At 44.5% G+C, this 18,976-nt stretch overlaps 1 protein-coding gene across 1 annotated transcript in view; it reads left to right on the forward strand.

Moving 5' to 3' along the window:
* Nucleotides 1-23: 23 nt before the first annotated feature.
* Nucleotides 24-18,976, forward strand: part of JAG1 (jagged canonical Notch ligand 1) — a 35,877-nt gene continuing 16,924 nt past the window's right edge. The window contains exons 1-5 of the mRNA XM_027693376.1: nt 24-112; nt 921-1,226; nt 11,997-12,048; nt 17,415-17,669; nt 18,673-18,733. Coding sequence (XP_027549177.1) covers nt 35-112; nt 921-1,226; nt 11,997-12,048; nt 17,415-17,669; nt 18,673-18,733 — 752 coding nt within the window. The 5' untranslated portion in view covers nt 24-34. The remainder of the gene's footprint in view (nt 113-920; nt 1,227-11,996; nt 12,049-17,414; nt 17,670-18,672; nt 18,734-18,976) is intronic.

The following is an 18,976-nucleotide window of genomic DNA, read 5'->3' on the forward strand; positions in this document are numbered from 1 at the left end:
GCGGGCGGGCAGCGCGGCGGCGGCGGCGGGCGGCATGCGTGCGCCCCGGCGGGCAGCCGCGGCGGCGTGCTCCATCCTCACCCTCACCCTGCTCCTGGCGCTGCGGGACAAGGTACGTACCTGGGGCAGCCCCGGGAATTCTGGCGCTTTTCAGGAGTGCTTGCGGGAGACAGGGTTTTGGGAAGCCCGGACGGGGCGCTCGTTGCGGAGCGACTCCGGCCGGAGCGGAGCTGCTGCCCCGTAACTTCTCTGCAGGAGCGCGCCTTGCAGCGAGGCTTAATTCCGCGGGAATAAGAAATGCGATTACTGCTTTTTTTTTTTTTTTCCGACCCGAAATTACTTATTTCCCCCTCCCTTTTTTATCCTTTTTAAATTTTTTTAATTTATTTTTAATGAGCCTAATTGCAGCACTGCTGGGGTGACTAATGAGCAGGGTCTGAGTCTCAGCTGGGCAGCTCCGGCTCAGCTGCACCCCGAAGGAGCAGAGGGTTTGCTTGGTTGCCTTTCCAGGGTGTGCATTAGCTACATCGTTTTGTTGGGTTTGCCCTCGCGTATGCACCCTTGGCTTGGTTTAATTTTATTTCCTAACGATTTGGAAGCCTTCCTCTCGCTGTTTTTTTTTTTTTTTTGGAGTTGGCACTTGAGGTTCTTTTTTAGCATTAATGGCGTTATTTAGTTGGGATGATTTATGAGCCCTTCTGATAGGGAAAAGCTTGGAGTGGTTGGCTTTGTTTTATTTTTAATGTTATGTGTGTGCTTCTTGAAAGCACGCTTAAAATTACTTTCTCCTATCTGTAGAATTGTTGTAGATTATGTCTGGAGAAAAAAAGTGAGGTAACTGTCTGTTTCTTGTTTCTCTCTTTTTTTTGTTTGGTTTTTTTTGCTTTTTTTCCCCTCCGGTTGTTTCTTGGGATTAACAGGTGACTTTAGCGTCGGGACAGTTCGAGTTGGAGATCTTATCCATGCAAAATGTGAATGGTGAACTGCAAAATGGAAATTGCTGCGATGGCACCCGAAACCCAGGAGATAAAAAATGCACCAGAGATGAGTGTGACACCTACTTTAAAGTTTGCCTGAAGGAGTATCAATCGCGGGTCACTGCTGGCGGTCCTTGCAGCTTCGGATCCAAATCCACTCCCGTCATCGGAGGGAATACCTTCAATTTAAAGTACAACCGGAATAATGAAAAGAACCGGATCGTTATCCCTTTCAGCTTCGCCTGGCCGGTGAGTTGCGTGGCCTGCCCTGGCTCTGCCTCTGTTGGACGGTGCTCTTTCAGATGTCCTTAGTGTGCCGAGCTCTAACTCCTTGTGCCAGGGGAAGAGGGACCGGGATTGGGGAGGGAGAAGGCATCTTGGCAAGAGCATCGGGAATCCGCAGCACAGAAATGAGTTAAATGTAGTGGTGTTTTTGTTTTTGTTCCCCGGGGCTCACAATGCACAGCCTGTTAAATTTGAAAGTCAGATGTGCAGCGAGGGGGATCTAAGTGGGTCAGGGAAGCAAACCCAGTATCTCTGCACTTTACAGCATGAATAAGTCTCTTGAGACTTAGAAGGTCAGAAGTTCATTTTTTTCTTTTTTTTTTTTTTCTTAACCAGTGAAGTCTTGGGCTTAAGCCATAAGAGCAGTGGGTTAGGGGCTGTAGAGGGATCCCGTGTGAAAAGTGTGTGTCATAGCTGGCCTCCTTCCCTGGAGCGTCTTTGGGAAGGCTTCCTGCTTCTCCCAAGGGGAAATCTCCCTGCGCTGCTCGGTGTGGATGGGAGCTGCTGTAGCTGCTCTTGGTGAAGTTAGTTGCCAGCTTCCCTGGGAAGCTGCCTGTGTTTTGAGGGACTTGCAGACTCCAGGAGGTAAAGACTGAGAAAAGCCTGGCCTTAGCTTTTGGTCCCCAGCACACCTTTCCTGGCTACCTGCCTCTGTGGTCCATGGATTCTGCTTCCCCTCTAGTTGTGTGCAAAACTCCGTGGCTCAAGGAGGTGGGGCTCTTTGCCAGGCACTTTTCCAGTGTTGTCCACTCTAGTAAATGCTGGTCAGCCCTGTAGAGCAGAGAGATGGAGGATGAGGGACCCAGTCCTTCACCAGCGATCCTGCTTTGGTTTTGGCTGTGGAAGGAACGCTCCCTTAGACATCAGTGCTGCCTGTTTCTTTTGGGTGCTCAGGAGGGTTGAATCTCTGATGGTCAGCTCTGCAGAGGAGCCCTCAACTCCCTGCACAGAAAGTGAGGACCATCTTTCCAAAATGGCCATCAGCCGGGACAGAGACACACATGCAGTCTCCGGGGACATGGGATTTGTGGACATGGGAGAGTGCCATGGCCTGGGATGGCAGGAGGTGCCCTGTTTTCGTGCCCAGCAGGCGAGCAGAAATTGAGGGTGATTGATCCCGGGGATGGTCCTGTGCACAACAACAGTCTGGCTTTTGAGGTGTCTCTGCGGTGCAAACGCTGAAAGCTCCCAAATTTCTGCTCCTAAAACTTTTAATATTTAGAGATCACCTAGGAAACCAAACTGTTTCCCCCCACACACCCCTTCTCCAAAGGCGCTGAGCAGACAGTTTCCCACCGACTGCCTTGGGATATGTTGATGCTCAGCAGTTTTGTAAATCCAGTCATCCTAACCTAGATGCCTAAGGTCATTTTTGCGAGGGGAGGAGGGCCCTTCCCTGCACCAGGGGAGGGGTGAATCTTGTTTCCTATCCTCTGCCACTATCCCTGCTGCCGAGGTGGACTCTCCAATCCCTCCAAAGCTTGGCTCTTCCTAGGATAAGGGCTGGTTGCTGGGAGAGCCTGGCCTTTTTTTTGGGGGGGGGGATGGGAAAGCCCGCCCCAAAAGCATTCCTGCTCCAGTTGTGGTGTAGACACCCACTTTGTAGTCCTGCCGCCAAGTGCTGCAGGCAGCCATGTGTTCTTGAAGTGTCCTGTGCTGCCTCCTACCTGCCTCCTCTGTCAGTTGTGACTTCTGGAATATCGAGGGCCGAAGAGGCACAAGGGAGAAATTAAGTCTCCGTTTTTAAGGAGATAGTATTACAAAGTACAATAGCAGAGTTAACAAAAGTATTCTCTGTTGGAAGTACAAGTCCTTCCTTTCTTTCTCTTTCTTTTTTTTTTTTTTTCTGAACGTGAAATGAGATAAAACTGTTATCAAATATGCCATCAAAGGGATAAAGGGCTTTGTAAAAATCTGAGGTATTTGAAGCTCTGCCAATGGCTGTAGTGCTTGTGTTGCAGATTTTTGACTTTTTTTCTGAAAAGTCAGGTACATCAAGGATTTATTTTTTTTTTAACTAACCCCCTTCTCTGCTCCCAGTAATTCGAGTGCCCTGAATCTGAAGATATGTGTATAAAAATGGTGTGAAAACCGAACGTGTTGCTTCTAACAACCCCTCTCTTCATAGGGCTGGGAAGGGAAATCTGTGTGTAGAGGGTGGGTTTGGGGGGGTGGTGACCCTGGGAGAAGTTTCCTAAGCTTGTCTGCATCTTAGTAAAAGAAATGCTTCTATTGTCCCGCTGAATCTAATTCAGCACTGGAATCCTGGAGCAGCAGCAGCAGCAAAACGCCAGTGCAGCCTTTGAAACGTGTAAAACTCGACAACTTCAGACACCCTATTCCAAAAATTCCAGGCTTATGAACCAAACTCTTGCTTATTCCCATGCAGAAATGCACTTTTTGAGACTCTGATGAGAGTCTGTTTGCAATTATGAAGCCTGCCTTCCCAGCTTTAGCTTCCATAGGACACAGCTTTTATGCTGGCCATTGTGACTTTCAAATGGCATTTGAACAAAAGAATATCTAATGTGGCAAAGCTCTTATTTGTCCTAAAATTGTGTACACAAATCACTTGAGGCGTTTTCAAAGCCGTAAGGATAAAGTAGTAAACTTAATTAGTCAACTCTAATCTGATGCTGAAATTTCAGAACGTAAGGCAAAAAATTTCTTTAGATGGGTGAATACTGTGGACTTTAGTAAAAGCTTGAGGTTAGCATTGCATCTACCCATGTGGCTAATCATGAGAGATGGCTTTGAATACATTCAGCTGAAAATCGTAGTAAAGGTAATAAGACCAAGACCAAAATGTTAATCATATTGCTCTTGAAAATTCATGCCCATCTCTGAATAAGTATTGTTTGTGTTCTGCTCTCTGAGGGAGCCTTTTCTTGGATGTTCCAGCTTGAGTCAGTAACATTAAGAAGTCTTGTTGCCTTGACTACTTTAAAAAAAAACCCACTTACAAAACCCTCTTCCCATGTCAAGCTGCCCCCTTATGCTGTTTGTGAAAAATAGGTGTATTGCATTAGAGGCCTTTATTCATCATGCAGGAGAGGAAGGAGAGAGAATGGGCTGCTTTAACAGTATTGTTAGAGTGGGCTTGTAGTTGTAATGTAGATTTGAAATGTCAGAGTCTTATTAATAACTTATGTGGTTTGCTCTTGTCAGTTTTGATACGTGCCCCTGTGAGTAATGGGTGTGGAGATGGTGGGCCATGAATTAATTTAAGTGATGGGAGGTTTGAGGAAGTTGCTAGGAAACAGGGCAGCAGAGCAGCATAAAGGAACTGGAGTGGATCAGAAAGCTGCCCCTGCAGTAGCTGGTAATTCTTCCAGTAAATTGAAACAATAGTGATGATGATTAAAAAAAAAATGAAATGGACTTAGGCTTCCTCTGTGCATTCATTTTGAGACTTCACTGACTTTCTTGACAGGCAAGCTTGGCTTTATGAAGCCATATAAAAAAGCGTGGAACAAAAGAATTTCCATGTTCCACTTGTCAAAGTCTGTCTCAACAAGTTTTGTTTCATGGCAGACACATGTTCTTCCCTGACATCAATCAAATCTCCTGACTTTCTTAAAGAACCCAAAGTGTGATGTGTGCTGTACCTTAAGGGAGCTGAGCATCAATTAACTAAGCAAAACTTAGCACCAAACTTTGCTTTTATGTAAAGAAAGATCTTTTGGGGGTTTGGCGAGACTGTGAGTAAGAAGGTCAAACTTGGCAATTCCTTTGGTATGCATAGCTCCAATTTCAAACAGCTTGTTTATCCTGAAATTATGATCCTTGTAATTATTTAATATCAGGGCCAATTGTACCAACACACCAGGAAACAACTGAGGTGGAAAAAAACCCTCCAGCACCTAAAGGAGTTTAGCATAAAATACAATTAAAAAGAGTTTTGAATGTCTTGTTTCAACCTTATGCTAAAAAATACAATAGTCAGCCTTTCCCCTTTTTAATGACAAACCTTAGTGCTGCTGGTTCCTGAAGATGTAAAATATGTTTTCTGGGTAGGCATTGTTTTTTCTGGCTAGAAAGACATGATGAAAGAGCTTTAGTATTTTTTGAGCTTTGTGAACTTTTTCCCCCTGTCTTGATAGAAGAGGCTTCCAAAATACTAATCTGCAGCTGATATTAAAGTAACAGACTTTTGAATCTGAGAGAAAAATATCACTTCATTCAGCTGCCTTTTTTTTTTCCCTTTTCAACCCAGTATGTCACAGTCATAAAAATAAAATTTGGAGTTTGATTTTGTTTTTCCCTTCCTCCAGTTAACTTTTTGAAAACTTGTAGAAGCAAGTGGTAGATATTGTTGGAGCTTTTCTTGAAGAATTCATGATAAGTCATGTTGGAGCATGGGCAGATCAGAAGAAATTTTTATAATAACAAAATGCATATTAATCAAGTCCACACTCTGTCATCTATTGCTGAATTAATAATTTAAGATTAAATCTTCAGCACTCAAAGTGCAGTGTTTTGCCTAGGATTACTATCCAGCACAGAGCTGGGAGTATTAAGTGACATCTGAAGCATAATTAGCATCACAAGGCTGGTTTTTCCCAGGACTGCAGAGAAGTGATGCATCCATTCGGAGTTTTTGGGCTTCTTACATGTTCTTACGAGTTATTTATGTTCCAGCCAGTTCAGAACTTCATCTCCCTGGTAAAGCCATTTCACTATATTACCATAATATGTCTAAAAATAAATCCTCATCCTGCCCGCTCCCAGAATTTTTGTTCTTGTTAGAATAAAGGCCTGCTCCAGTTTAACTTCAGTGGCAGCTGGATTGGGCCTGGCACTGAGGCTTATTCCTAAACTTTCTCAGACTGCATACATCCAGCACTGTCAGCTTGTTTATGCAGCTGGAAGTCAGCACGTCTGAAAATGAATTGCATAAAATTGATGCTTTATGCCTGAAGTTCTAGTTCAGTCCAGGGAACACACTGCTTCACTGTGGGCTGGAGGCTGGAATAGAGGTCAGCTGGTTCTGAAGCTGGAGCAGTTGGATCTGAGCTGTTTATCCCAACTTCAGTTCTTAATGGAGTTCTGATGCCCTGCGAAACAAGAACCTTAAGCTGCAGTTCTGAAAAGCATTTCTCTGTAGATAAAGTGTCCCTGTAGATAATAGAAATGACATGATTGGTTTTGAAACTGAAACTAAACTTGCCTTTGAATTTCTGTTGATGAGCAGAAGTTTAATGGACTCAGTTCTAATAATTTAATTGGTAACCCATGTGCCTTAACACAGGGAAAGGTGTCAAAACTAGAAGCTGTTGCGTTCGTGTCTTGTTGGTCTGTGGAGCTCATGGTTCTGTGGTCACTGCTCTGCAGCATAAATTACACCCATTATTCTTGTAGTGTTCAGAAGAAACTGCAAAAAGTGGATAGAAGTGGTTAAAGTGGTTTGTAAATAGTCAAACATCCAGAGTCCTTCACCAGCTCGACCCAGTTCTTAGGCACTTAGGTAAATAAGTAGAAAGGCTTCTTGTTCAGGCTTGCTCCATGTGAACCTGACTGTTTTGCTTGGCTGGCTACTAGGTATTCTCTCTATTAACCTTGCCACCCTTTTGTAACTGGTGCATTTAATTATCAGTGGGATGCTTTAAACAGGTAGGGGGACTGATAAGAGCAGGTAATCTGCTTGTTGGGGAAGCTTGAAAGCAACCATTGACATTTTGGCCTATCTGTTGCTCTTTGACAAGTGGGGCTCCGTGAGAAAATAACTCTGTAACTAGATAAGGTGCTGATTAAAATGCTGCTCTAGTATGAAGCACCCTGGTAGCTGAGATCACTTAAAATCATTAATTTAAAAGGAAAGGAAAAAAAAGCTGCTATACTTTTTTTTCTTTTTTCTTTTTTTTTTTTTAAAGGAGGGGAGGAGGGAGGACCCCAAGTCTCCCCCCCTCTGCCCCAGTACATTGTTCCATTAATGCCATGCTAGTTTTATGATCGGAATACATTGTAGTCCGGCCACCCAGACAGAGGCATTGACTGCTAATATTAACCAAGAACAATAGAGTGGCCATACTGACTGCAGTGAGGATTACAGAACATAATGGGGCCTATCCAAAAATAATGCTAATACAGGACAAGCAACAGGAAGCAGCAGTAGACTCAGCATTGCTCGGCTCCCAGACAAACCATGGACTTACTTCACACAATGGCAACTTCAGCACATTATGTATTCACAGGATACTCATTATTCCAGCAGGCTTGCCAGATCAGAGATCAGCCTGGTTTACTGGATGCTTAAGCGTATGCATAGTTTGGATAGCGGTACTTTTGTGTCCTTCATCATTTGGCAGGAGGGTGGCAGTTGTATTGCAGTGAAGGTCTTGACTTCATTTACTGCCTTGGCACAAGCCAAGGCAGGATGGGGGGGAAAATCTCTCCTGGAAACCGCTCATATAGTTAAATTTGTTTTCATGTCTTCTCCTTTACGTGGCAGTGCGGTGTTTACTGGCACTGACAGCGCTGAAGGAAGGCTGAAGGAGCTGTGTTTTTGTGTGGGCATATTCTGATGAGGCTCTTGGCCAGGCTGCCTGCTCGGGGTTCAGCCCAGCTCTTGGCCATGACATTGCCACGGCTTAGGTTGGGTTATGTAGGCAGAGTCAGGAGAGTAACAACTTTGTAGGGTGTTGCCTTGTCCTTACGTAGGTTGTCCCAAAGAGGAGCTTCCTGATGATGTTCCACTTGACAAAAGGTTAAGAGGGTTAGGTGGTTTTCCTCCTTTTCCAAAACATGTTTTGTTGCTACTCTTCTGAAACTCTGGGTGTCTGTGTGTCTTTTGTTTAAAAGCATCCCATCTGGAACCCAAAGCCTTGGGTGTTTGGGTTTTTTTTTTCCCCCCCATGTCATCTGGATGGTTCACATGTCATCTGGATGAGGAACCAGTTGCCTTTAACTCCTTTGAAGGAAAATTCAGTTGTCCAAGTTGGCGGTGTGATGCTGTGACGCGTCTGTAGAGTGTCATCGTGACTTCTCACAGCGTGACAGAGGTACCAAGTGAAAGTCCTGCTGATGTTTAGAGGAAGTGGGTTTGTGACTGGCTTTAACCCTGCTCAGAGATGCCCCTGGGCACTTTGGAACGTGCCTCAGTTTCCCTCTTCCCTCTCCCACCCCCTTCCAGCTGTAGGGAGGAGGTTGCCAGCCCTCTTGGCAGTGAGCTGTGTCCTGCTGTGACAGTGCCCTGGCCGTCCCTGGGATGCAGACAGGGTGTGAGCACCTTCCCAAACTGCTCTTCACAGCTGTGCAGGGCTGGCAGAGCGTGAGGAGAATGTTACTGGGCTTAACCTGCTCTCCTTGTTTGGCAGAGGAGGAGCAGGCGCAGCACTCTGGATGCAAACTTCCCACTGCATTTGTCTAGTCATGGTTTCACATGCTCAGCAAAGCTCTTGCATGCTCTAACCACAAGGAGAGGAGGGAAAGAAGTTGGACTAGTTGCAACCTCTTAGGAAAAGGAGGCAGTCCTTTCACTAAATGCTGGATGTTTTAATCTATCCCTGGCCCACTGACTTGCAGAGAGCCTTTAGAAGCCAAAGTACCAAAGCACCTCTTCTGGATGAAGGGAGGGAAGAAGGTAATCAAGCAGAGAGCTTTAAACACCTTCTGCTTACCAGGAGCTGCCAGCATTTCGTTTAAATAACCAGCAAAGAGGTTGTATTGCCCTTTCAGACCCTTAAAAGGGATGGTTTCTGATGGATTTCAGGGTCTTCACAGTTTTTTGTTTTTTGTTATCAGTGGATCAAGACTAAATCATGGTGTCTTGTCATTGAGGAAAATAACTCTTACACATTGGTGCTTGCTTTGTTTTTTGGAGTATGAACTTGACCGTTTCCATCCTCTCCTACCTTAACTCTCAGGAGTTTTGCTGCCTTTCAATCCTCTGGGCTGATCAGACTGTGGATGTTCTGCAAAGTGTACAAACTGACTGTTCCTTTCAAGCTGCCTTTCCTCTCCAGCCACAATCCCTGCCTTCTGGTCAAGCTCAGGTTTACAGTGGCTAATTGGGTGTGACTCTGGAAAGTTCACTGCTGCCTTGTTGCCAAGGACATTGCTTTGATGGAATAAGGTGCATGATGTGGAATTCTCATGTCTGGATATATATATTTATTCAAAGATGGGCAGAGGTCATCTATGGGCATGGGAAAACTTAAACCTCCATGCTGTAAGCAGTCATTCCTGAGATATCTGAATCGTTGATCTATAGAGTGGGGATGATATGCACTTTTAAAAAATCTCAACAGTGCAGCTTTGCACAGAACTGCACTTTTTTGAGGGGTGAGGGAATTAACTAGAGGTATGTGATAGTTGGATTGTTGAGGGAGGCTCTGGGTGTCTGTGTGTCTTTTGTTTAAAAGTGTCCCATCTTGAATGCAAAGTCTTGCTGGTTTTTGGTTTTCCCCCCCCCATGCTGAGAGGGACTGAGCCAAGAGATCAAATGCCATTCTTTGTATCATCACTTCTCAGGATAGAGAGTCTTCATTTAAAATACTCAGACGAGGTGAGAGGGGGCACATGGAAACAAGGGAATCGCCAGGGTAGGTCTATTCCCCCTGCATTTTGTTTTCATGCAGATAAGCATCTCCTCTTTTTAAACGAACTCCTGTGTGGTGTTGGAAAGTGGTCACACAAGTATCTAGCAACAGTAGCACTCGAAGCGAGGATTCAGCCTTTCCTTTCCTTAAGGGCTAGGTGTGTTGGTAAACAGTCCTGAGAACCAGCAGGGAACTGTTGCTATGAGTTTAGACAAAATATCTTCCAAAACAATTATGCAAGGCCGAAAGGAAAACATCCTTAACTTTATTGGAAGTAGTGCTGGTTGCCATAATTCATTCTCTATATCATAATATTTTTTTTCAAGCTTGCAGTAACATGTTGTGCTTGTACTGCTTAATGTTGGTAATTAAACCACTGAGGAAGCACCCAAGATAGTGCAATCTGCATCTGTAATATGGCTCGGGAGTTCTATTCTGGTTTTGTTTGTTTGCTTTGGTTTTGTGTTGTTTGTTTTTTTTTTTACCACTGACTTGTGTAAGGACTTCTTAAATCTCTTTTAAACAGTGTTGGATGATCGTGTTGTCTTTTCAGAGTTTCTTTCAAGTTGTCAGACTTTTGGTCTAGAATAGTAACAAATCACTTTTCATGAAATATTAACCAAAAATGGTTTGGGCCAATGGAGCCTCTGCATAGAAGTTTGGGTGCATGTCTTGGCTTGCCCAGCTTTGCTTACTTTTGGAAGCATTTTCCCACAGTTATCAGTGAACAGAATGGAATCCTGGTCTGCTTTGAATATGAAACATATTTAGGCTATATTGCAAGCCGGTGGCCATCACGAACTAGGGTTTCATTCAGAGGCTGCATGCTGTGTCCAGTCGTGAGAAAGCAGCTCTGCTCCAACTCTCTCTCTCTCTTTTTTTTTCCCCTTCTTTTTTGTTTCCTCTTCTCTTAAGGAATCTGAGGTCTGCCTTGCCCTTGCACCTTGTAGCAGCTCCCTCTCGGATCTGCATTTTGGTTTCTGTTCCAGAGAAGGCTGTGACTGAGCGCAGATACAGACACAATTAAGAAGAAATAAACCTTACGATGCGCAGCTGCTATGGCAAAGCATCAAAACCCTTCACAGAGAGTTTTTGTTCTGTTGCTGTTGTCCTCTCCAAAAAGATGTTACATTTATTGCTTTATCTGTATTTATTATTACACTTTTTACTTTTCAATTTTTTTTTTTTGGAAGGGTGGTGTTTTGTTTTGGTTTTGAATCATTGTGTAAGTTTGGACATGGCAATTTTGAAAGATACAGCTTGGATAATAATATCTCCGAGTGGAGCTGGAGGAGGAGAAGATGTTTTAATGGCTCTTGTTCTCAAGTTAGGATTGAAGATAAAGGTGGCTTAGATGTAATAGCTGGCACTTTTCCAGCCCATGGAGTCACTTCAGTCGGTTTATGCTTATGATTATTATTACTGGAGTGCTGGAGAGCTCATTGGCAGCTCGGAGCATCTGTAGCTGTGACACGGGGTGGATAGCGCGGCTTCCCTTTCCCTGCTCTTCCAAAGAGTCTGCTCTTAGCCTTTGTTTTACAAAGCTTCTCTCTCACCCCACCCCCTTCCCGTATCCATCAGTTCTTCCCTCAGTTACCTGATACTTGTGGGAGCCGCGATGGCCCTCGCGCAGACAAAGCTTTCAAAGGGGGTGCTGAAAAGCAAAGTCCCCGGAGATCGCGCTGTCAAGGCAGGGCACGGTAATCTTAGCAACACTTCTTGCTTTCAGGGGGGCTGGGGGGAAGGGACATCAAGACCGCTTTTCTGTAGCTGAAATCCTTTTGAAGCAGTTTTTCGAGAGTGGGGGTTTGGTTTGGGGTTTTTTGATGCTGTCCCGGCGCTTCGTGTCTTCCACGCTCACGTTGCTGCGGCCACAGTGCAGCGTCAAAGGCTGCGCTTCCTGGCTGAGCACATAAGATGCTTTGAGGATGGCAAAGATGAGCTATCCAAGGTGAAAGGTCTTCTAAGTCAGACTGGATAAGGTAGCTTACAGGCTCTCAAGAAGATCACGTTTGCCTCAAGTATAATCTTTTACCTATTTATGTTTCCAAGCGTTCAGCTTTGGGGCAGAGACCAGAATTTTTCTTTTTCATTAAAATGGGGGGTTTGCTGGTTTTTGTTTTGTTTTGATTTGATTTTTTTTTTCTCCAAGTCATGTGGGGGTTTGAAACTAACTCTTATTTCTCTTTTGCAGAGATCCTACACGTTGCTTGTGGAGGCATGGGATTACAATGATAACTCCACAAGTAAGTATTCATTCCACTGGTTTACTTCGTTTGGACACCTCTGCTTCCCATGCACTGAAAGGCCTCTGGTAGTTTAACCAGCTTGTTGTGAATTAGAGTGCAGAGAGAGGGAAAAGTTCTCCCCCAAACAATTTGGAGCAATTCCTCCAGGCTCAGCAGCAGCCTGTCTCCCTTTTTGCCTGCAGAGGGTGAGTAGCTCACTCACCTAGGCACCAACAGTTTGCCTAAAAATAGATGCTGTTAATTCCTTCTCTCTCCTTCGGGAGAGTAAAAGCCAAGGGATTTATTCAGGTTTCTTTGTTTGGATTTATTTTGTTTTTTTAATTAGGTATAATATTTAGAAGCCTAAGGCCTGTTCACTTGAGACCTCTCTCTATACTTCTGAAAACTCAATGTGCAGCTTAAAAAACAAAATAGAAAAACATAAAATCTCCATAAGACTTGGTCTAGATCTTCATCCAATGACTGCAGATGACAAATGGGAGTGACTGCCAGCTCTTCCTTGGGAGTTGGATGTCTAGGGATTTATACTCAGGGGCTGAAAAATATTTACCAAACACGACCTGGTAGAGCTGACTGGAAACCAAGGGTGGGAATCTTTTGCCTGGAATGTCTTTGGTTGGTCTCAGAAAGGTTCTGCAAAGCTTTTCCTGTTGACAGAGGAAGCTATACAGGGTCTCTTGGCATGTGAGCTGTTCTGCTTTTTGCCTGTTGTTACTGAAGGAGGTGGGCAAAATTAGCCATATCTTCACTCTAAAGCTTGAACAGAGTGTGTGGTAAAAGCCACAGGAGAGAGTGTGAATCTGAACTCATAAAGCTTTTGTTGACACAACAAGCCTCTTCCTTCAACAAGGAAGCAGCAGCACTGTGGCCCATCTTAGAGGAATCTTATAGCAGCTTCTTGTAGTCCACCTTGGAATGCCAGGTGAGAGCCAGGCAGGAATGAAATGGGCTTCACACCTCCCAAGAGAAAGGCCTCATAGTCTTTGAAATGCACAGTGGTCTTTTAGTCTGGGACCCTTTCTGAGCAGTTCTTTATATTTATTTTTTTTAAGTATACATGGGATGTCCTGTTAGTTTATAGTTCCAGAAAAGCACTTGTCCATTGCAGTTGATTCCTGTGACCTGTCAGGGGTAGCCTCAGCTGGCCACGTTCAGCACTGTGGCAGTACCTGTGATTCCAGGCTCTACTCTTCAGTCATGGAGCAGTGGCTGGGAGACTTCTTGGCTATGGAGTGTTTTATGGAGGAGGAGAAAATAGATGCTGCAGCAGCAGTGTTGTATTAAAAATGGGAGATGCCTGAATTCAAAATGAAAGTCGTGTTTATAGTAGGATCTGAGAATTTCTTCAGACTGGGTCTCTGCCACTTTTACTATTATTAGAGCTCATCTTTTTTCATGAAACAACTGCATTTCCAAAGCTACACAATGAACCCTTTCTTTGCTTTCATGTTCTGGAAGTACAATTGTCTTCAGACAAAATTGCCTCATTTCTCAGCAGTGCATTTGACCAAGTGCAGACATGTTCTTGCATATGTTCCTGATCTGCATTCCTGCTCTAGCTTTGCTGTCACTTATCCATCTGTAGGTCACTTCAGTCACTGCACTGCACAAAGCTGTTCCTTTGTGCCTCTTTGCTTGACTTACAGTCAGCTTTCCCAGAGCTGAAGAATAAGTCTTGAAGAACGAGTTAAGAAAATGATTAGAACTAAACCATTGTCATCGTATAACGTGATGAGTGCAGTTTTTTTGATGTCCAGGATTTTCTTTTACTGTAATTACTACTGAATTGTAAGGGCCCTGTGAGAGCTCTCAGCAATAAAAGTGGGGTTAGTAAGCTTTGTGCAACTTCTCAATAGCTCTAGCATCCTCTGATCAGTGCAGTTGTTAGGAGATCCTGGAGTGGATGCTTCCTTCCCCCCTTCTACATTCCACTCCTCCTACGTTCCCTTTACCACATACTCTCTTGTCTCACTTCCAAGAGTGGCTTGCAGTTAAATTCTGGCCCTGTTGAAGTTGATGAGAATCATGCTTTGTTGGAGCCAAGATTCAACTCAAATGGTTTTTCTTACTCTGGTTCTTGTCTAGTTGCCATCTTGCTACTGTTGCTTCCTATATAAAGCTAATGGGGCTGACATTGCATCTCAAACTATGGCAAAGAGCTGTGGTAAATTACTGGTATCAGTTGCATGTGAATTCCAGTCGGGCATAAGAGACTCCAGCGCAATGTAAACCAAGCCATAGCTGGAAGTTGTCTGAAACAAAAAGACTTTCAAAAATAACTGTGGTGTCCTTGGCCACCCAAACTGCTCAGAGGAGTCTGGGGTTTTTTTTGTTTTTGTTGTCGTTTTTGCTTCCTGATGCTGCATAGTTATAATTTCCAGACAATGGGGCACTGAAAAGCAAAGGTGGGCAGTGAAAATCTCATTTCCTTGCGCCTAAAACCTTTGATACAGTTGCCCACTGAAGAAAAAGAGAGATTAATAGCTTTGAAGTGTAGCCACGAGGAGTGAATGAAACCAGCAGACTCTCTGACAGCGCAGAGCAGAAGCTCAAGATGTACAGAAAGCCTCTCCCTTCCACTTCATCAATTCCTAATGGGTTAATACTTCCTCTAACCTTCCTATCAAAGCATGGGGTTCTGAGTCAGAGGATGGCAGGGGAGTTCAGAAGATCTCTTTCTCTCAAGCCTGGCTGACTGCTGCTTTTTATTTACTTAGCCAGTCTGCTGCCTTGGGATTGCTTCCTATAAAACTTAAACCGAGGTTGGTGCAGGCTAAGAATGGCAGGGTTGTTGCAATGCCTGCCCTGGAGTCTGGGTCAGCACCCTTGTGTAAGTGGGAATAGGCAAGGGTGGAGAAGGTTTTGTACAAGAAGGAACATGCCAAGGCTTCACTGTGAAAACTGTGGGTGATGGCTGATGGAAAGGGATCTTAAACCTGGGAGACTTCGCTTGAGTTTAGATGGATAAATTTAGTTTTGTAACGCGTATCAAAGGGAAGACATTTTATCCATGATCCAAAGGGAAATTGCAGCTGGGTTTCATCTGAGCCCTTACAAAATAATGAAGTCCAGAGGACTTATAAGGGTGTTTCCATTTGAGTTCAGCTTGTGGTTAAGGTCTCCAAAGAGGCTGGCTGGAGTGAGATGCCATAGATGTTCAGCAAGGACAGGCTTCCTAACGAGCTGGCAGATTGGAGAAGAATGATAGAGCAGAGAGAAGAGGAAAGATCCCTTTTCCAAGGCAACTGCCTTTCTGGTGCCAAGGACTGAAATAGCTGTCAGTGGTGTGTTCCCAATGGGGAACAGGAAAAGACTGGAAAAGCAAGAGTGAGTGTGAGTGTTTGTGTGTGGGGGGGTGTTTTGCAGAACTGAGTGTCATTCCCCTTTTCTCAGGAGAGAAGGAGAGAGGTGTTTTACTCCCAAGAGGTAGGATGTCTTTATGCACACTGGGTATTTTGGGAAGTGCATTTGCTTTCCAGCTGTGCTGTGGATGGGGTGTATCCTGGCAAGTGCAGCAGAGCCACCTCCAGCACGCATGAGTGGAGCTCTAATTGCCAGGCCAGCCCCGTTCAAGAGGAGTAGATATGCATCTGCTTAAGTGCCTCTGAGAATTAGTCAATAATCTTGCTGATGAGATCTCAGAGCCTTACACCTGCACATGCAGGACATGATATTGCTCTGGATGTACCAGTATGGAAAAGTCCTTAGGCATCTACATAACCTGTGAATGGGATGTAAATTAATAAAGGCCTGGGTGCATCTGAAAGTCTGACACATAGATGTGGGGTTGGGGGCTTAGTGCCAGTGAATAATAAAAACTGATTTAAATAGAAAATATTATAGAACCAGAAATACCAGAAGGTGAATAAGAAGTTGTTGCCCTGAATTTCACACTGTAAAACACCTGATGAATGCTGGAGTCTCAAGCCATGAACACCCCCAAAAATGGGCAAATGCTTAGGATGTCTGGGTATTGACACTCTTGTGGGGTTGTGCTTTGACTTAACGTCATTCAAAACTGCAGACAAGCAGGCAGGATCTAGTGGTGCATCAGGAATGGGTATCGGAGGCTTGAGGAGCCTGTAGGGAAGTTCTTTTTTTGAAAGCTGCAAATCAAAGGTCCTTAGCAACAAATTTAAAACTATTTTTGATTAAAAACTGCCCATGTGTCATCTTAAGGTTTGTGTAGCGACTTCATTAGCCTTCAGTTCTGCCTTATGTAAAATTCCCCAATATTCTTTTGTAGTTGTTGGAAGAACAAGCTGCACACTGGTACATTTTAATTCTTAACACTCAGATGTGCCAGCACTTCACACGCTGCTTTCTAACACATCACTGGCAACGTGCCCTTCTACCTTAAAATTCTTCCATCGCTGGATTGTGCTCCTGTGTACTTATTGCTGGGTTTGAACTATGTCTGTGAGGATATCTTGGCTGTTTTATGATAAACTTTCAGTCAGCAGTCAAGTGCTGGCTCGCAGCAGGTCGTAAGGCAGTGTCAGATCATTTGAGTCACAAGACCTGGACTACAAAGTGAAATACCGCAGATATATACAATGTTCCGAGCTAATGTGAAATATTATTATTTCAAGCCATAATTTTGACAGTTGTAGGGCTCTGAAAGCCAGAAGACTTCTACTGGAACTAAATGTCTTGTGCAAAGCCTAAACTTTGAAATGCTCTGTAGAGGGAATCTATAGCACACAGATGCAGCAGTTTGAGTTTTCTGCTTTGAGCTCTGGTAGTCTTGATGTTTTACTGTCAGCTGACACCTGAAGAGAGAACTTCCATAGTGTTCCTCAGCCAAAACCTGGTGAGCTTGCTGATGTCATCTGAATGCTGGAGTAGCCAGTTTTCAATTCAGTGTTTGCATGGGAGGCTGCAAACCTTCTGAGGTGCCCATGTTCAGTTTGTAGACATGGCTTTATTAGGCTGTTGTAGCATGATGGTTTTGTCAATATTCTGGTCGAAAACAAAACCAGTGCCATTAATGGAGAAGCAGGGAAACCCACATTTTGTACCAAGCTATTGGAGCTAGAAGCAAAAGCAGCTGAATTTTCCCTAATCACAACTGTGTGATTCTCACTGGATGCCCTTACACTGCAAAAGGGATGAGTGATTGGCAGGAATTGAACAGTCTCTTTTGATTTCAAGCTTTGTTCGGTTTGATAACGCTGCGTGCGTGTTTCACTTAATGGTTTGTAGCTGCAGGGCAGCCTTATCTGACTCTCTAAAACAGAAAATTAATAAAACCAACTGGCTGCCTCAGAGAGTCTTGCCTGTGAAGCTGCAGAGCTGTGATGTGGGAGTTAATGACGATACCTAAACGTGGTTTTAACTCTGACATCTCCTCCGACTCATAGATCCCGATCGCATTATTGAGAAGGCTTCCCACTCTGGAATGATCAATCCCAGCCGCCAGTGGCAGACTTTGAAACACAACGCAGGAGTTGCCCACTTTGAGTATCAAATCCGTGTGACTTGTGCAGAGCATTACTATGGCTTTGGCTGCAACAAGTTTTGTCGACCGAGGGATGACTTCTTCACTCACCACACCTGCGACCAGAACGGCAACAAGACCTGCTTGGAAGGCTGGATGGGACCAGAGTGCAACAAAGGTTTGTGACAAATGCTCAGCCCCCAAGGGACCGCTGGCCTTGGGTGGGATTTGAGGGCATTGTTTCCAGGTTGCATCAGGGCTAAGGACTGGTGGCACAGCAACCAGCTCTTATCCAGAGAACCAGGGGCAGGAGAAGACTGGTTTCTGCCTTGTGTTAAAATCTCTGAGAGGTCTGACGAGTACTGGGCACTTAGCAGATGTGTTCTTTCTCTGATTATCCACATCTTTGCCCTTGGGAAGAAAACCCAGCCCACTGACTTCAATGGGAATTCTGCTGCTGACTTCAAAAAGGATTTCCCCTTTGGTGCAGAACTTCAAGACAAGCAGGAAGGAGAGACTTGTTTTAGAGCTGACCTGGCAAGTGTAAAGCTTTGGTGTTTAAAAAGTCCCAGGCTGTTTGTTCTACCTGAGATCATGTTCAACATGTTTATTAGGGAATGGCAACTTCCTAAGTAGTTTCAGAAGGAGAAAGCAGGACTTAGGAACAGACTTATCAGCATGTCTTGCTGACTTGAGTTTACCTGCAGTTTGAATCAATGCTCATCTTAATATCCTGTGTGTTCAGAAACATGGCCAAAGCTAAATCCAGAGTAGTCAGAAGCTGGTTTGAATTAGGTGTAAAGCCAGGGAGAGTGGCCCAGTTCACCTGCAGCAGACAGAGAAAGGAAACCTGTAGCCTAGAAGTGCCCTGAGCTCTCTGGGGTGGGATGGTTTCTCCTGCACAGAAACAGCTCTTTGAGCAGCCCTAGGTACAGTTCCTCTGCAAAGCCAGAGGAATAACTTCCTACAAAAAGAAAAAGCTGATATATTTCCTATCACAGAGAGTCACCCACCTTAGGTTTCCTTCCCATAGATTTGATACGAGAGACTTGTTAAAACCTTGGATTTAGTAGGATTACAATGGTGGTTAGAGATTAAAACATTCCCACGAGTGTGAAGGTGCCGGAAGCGGCAGCTGCTGATACTGTGCTGATACTCTTCTTTTTTTGTTGTTTTAACAGCTATTTGTCGTCAGGGATGTAGCCCCAAGCATGGTTCTTGCACAATTCCGGGAGAGTGCAGGTAAATGCTTCCGATCCCTCCTTTCCCTCCCCTCCCCACTTCTTCCCAACTAATTAAACAAGTGATGCTAAACACAATAGGATTGGGCAGGGAGGGTGTTTTGGGAGGCGTGTTTTTGACCAAGGCACATTATTCATGCTGACTTGCCCAGAATAAGGGGGGAGCAGGCTTTTGATGCACTGATAATTTTAAGAAGCTTTTGGTTTGTGAAATCGTGGCACTGGGGGGGGGGGGGGGGGGGGG

Source organism: Neopelma chrysocephalum, unplaced genomic scaffold (assembly GCF_003984885.1).
Source record: "Neopelma chrysocephalum unplaced genomic scaffold, ASM398488v2 Primary Assembly neopelma1_91, whole genome shotgun sequence".
NCBI classification, from domain to species: Eukaryota; Metazoa; Chordata; class Aves; order Passeriformes; family Pipridae; genus Neopelma; species Neopelma chrysocephalum.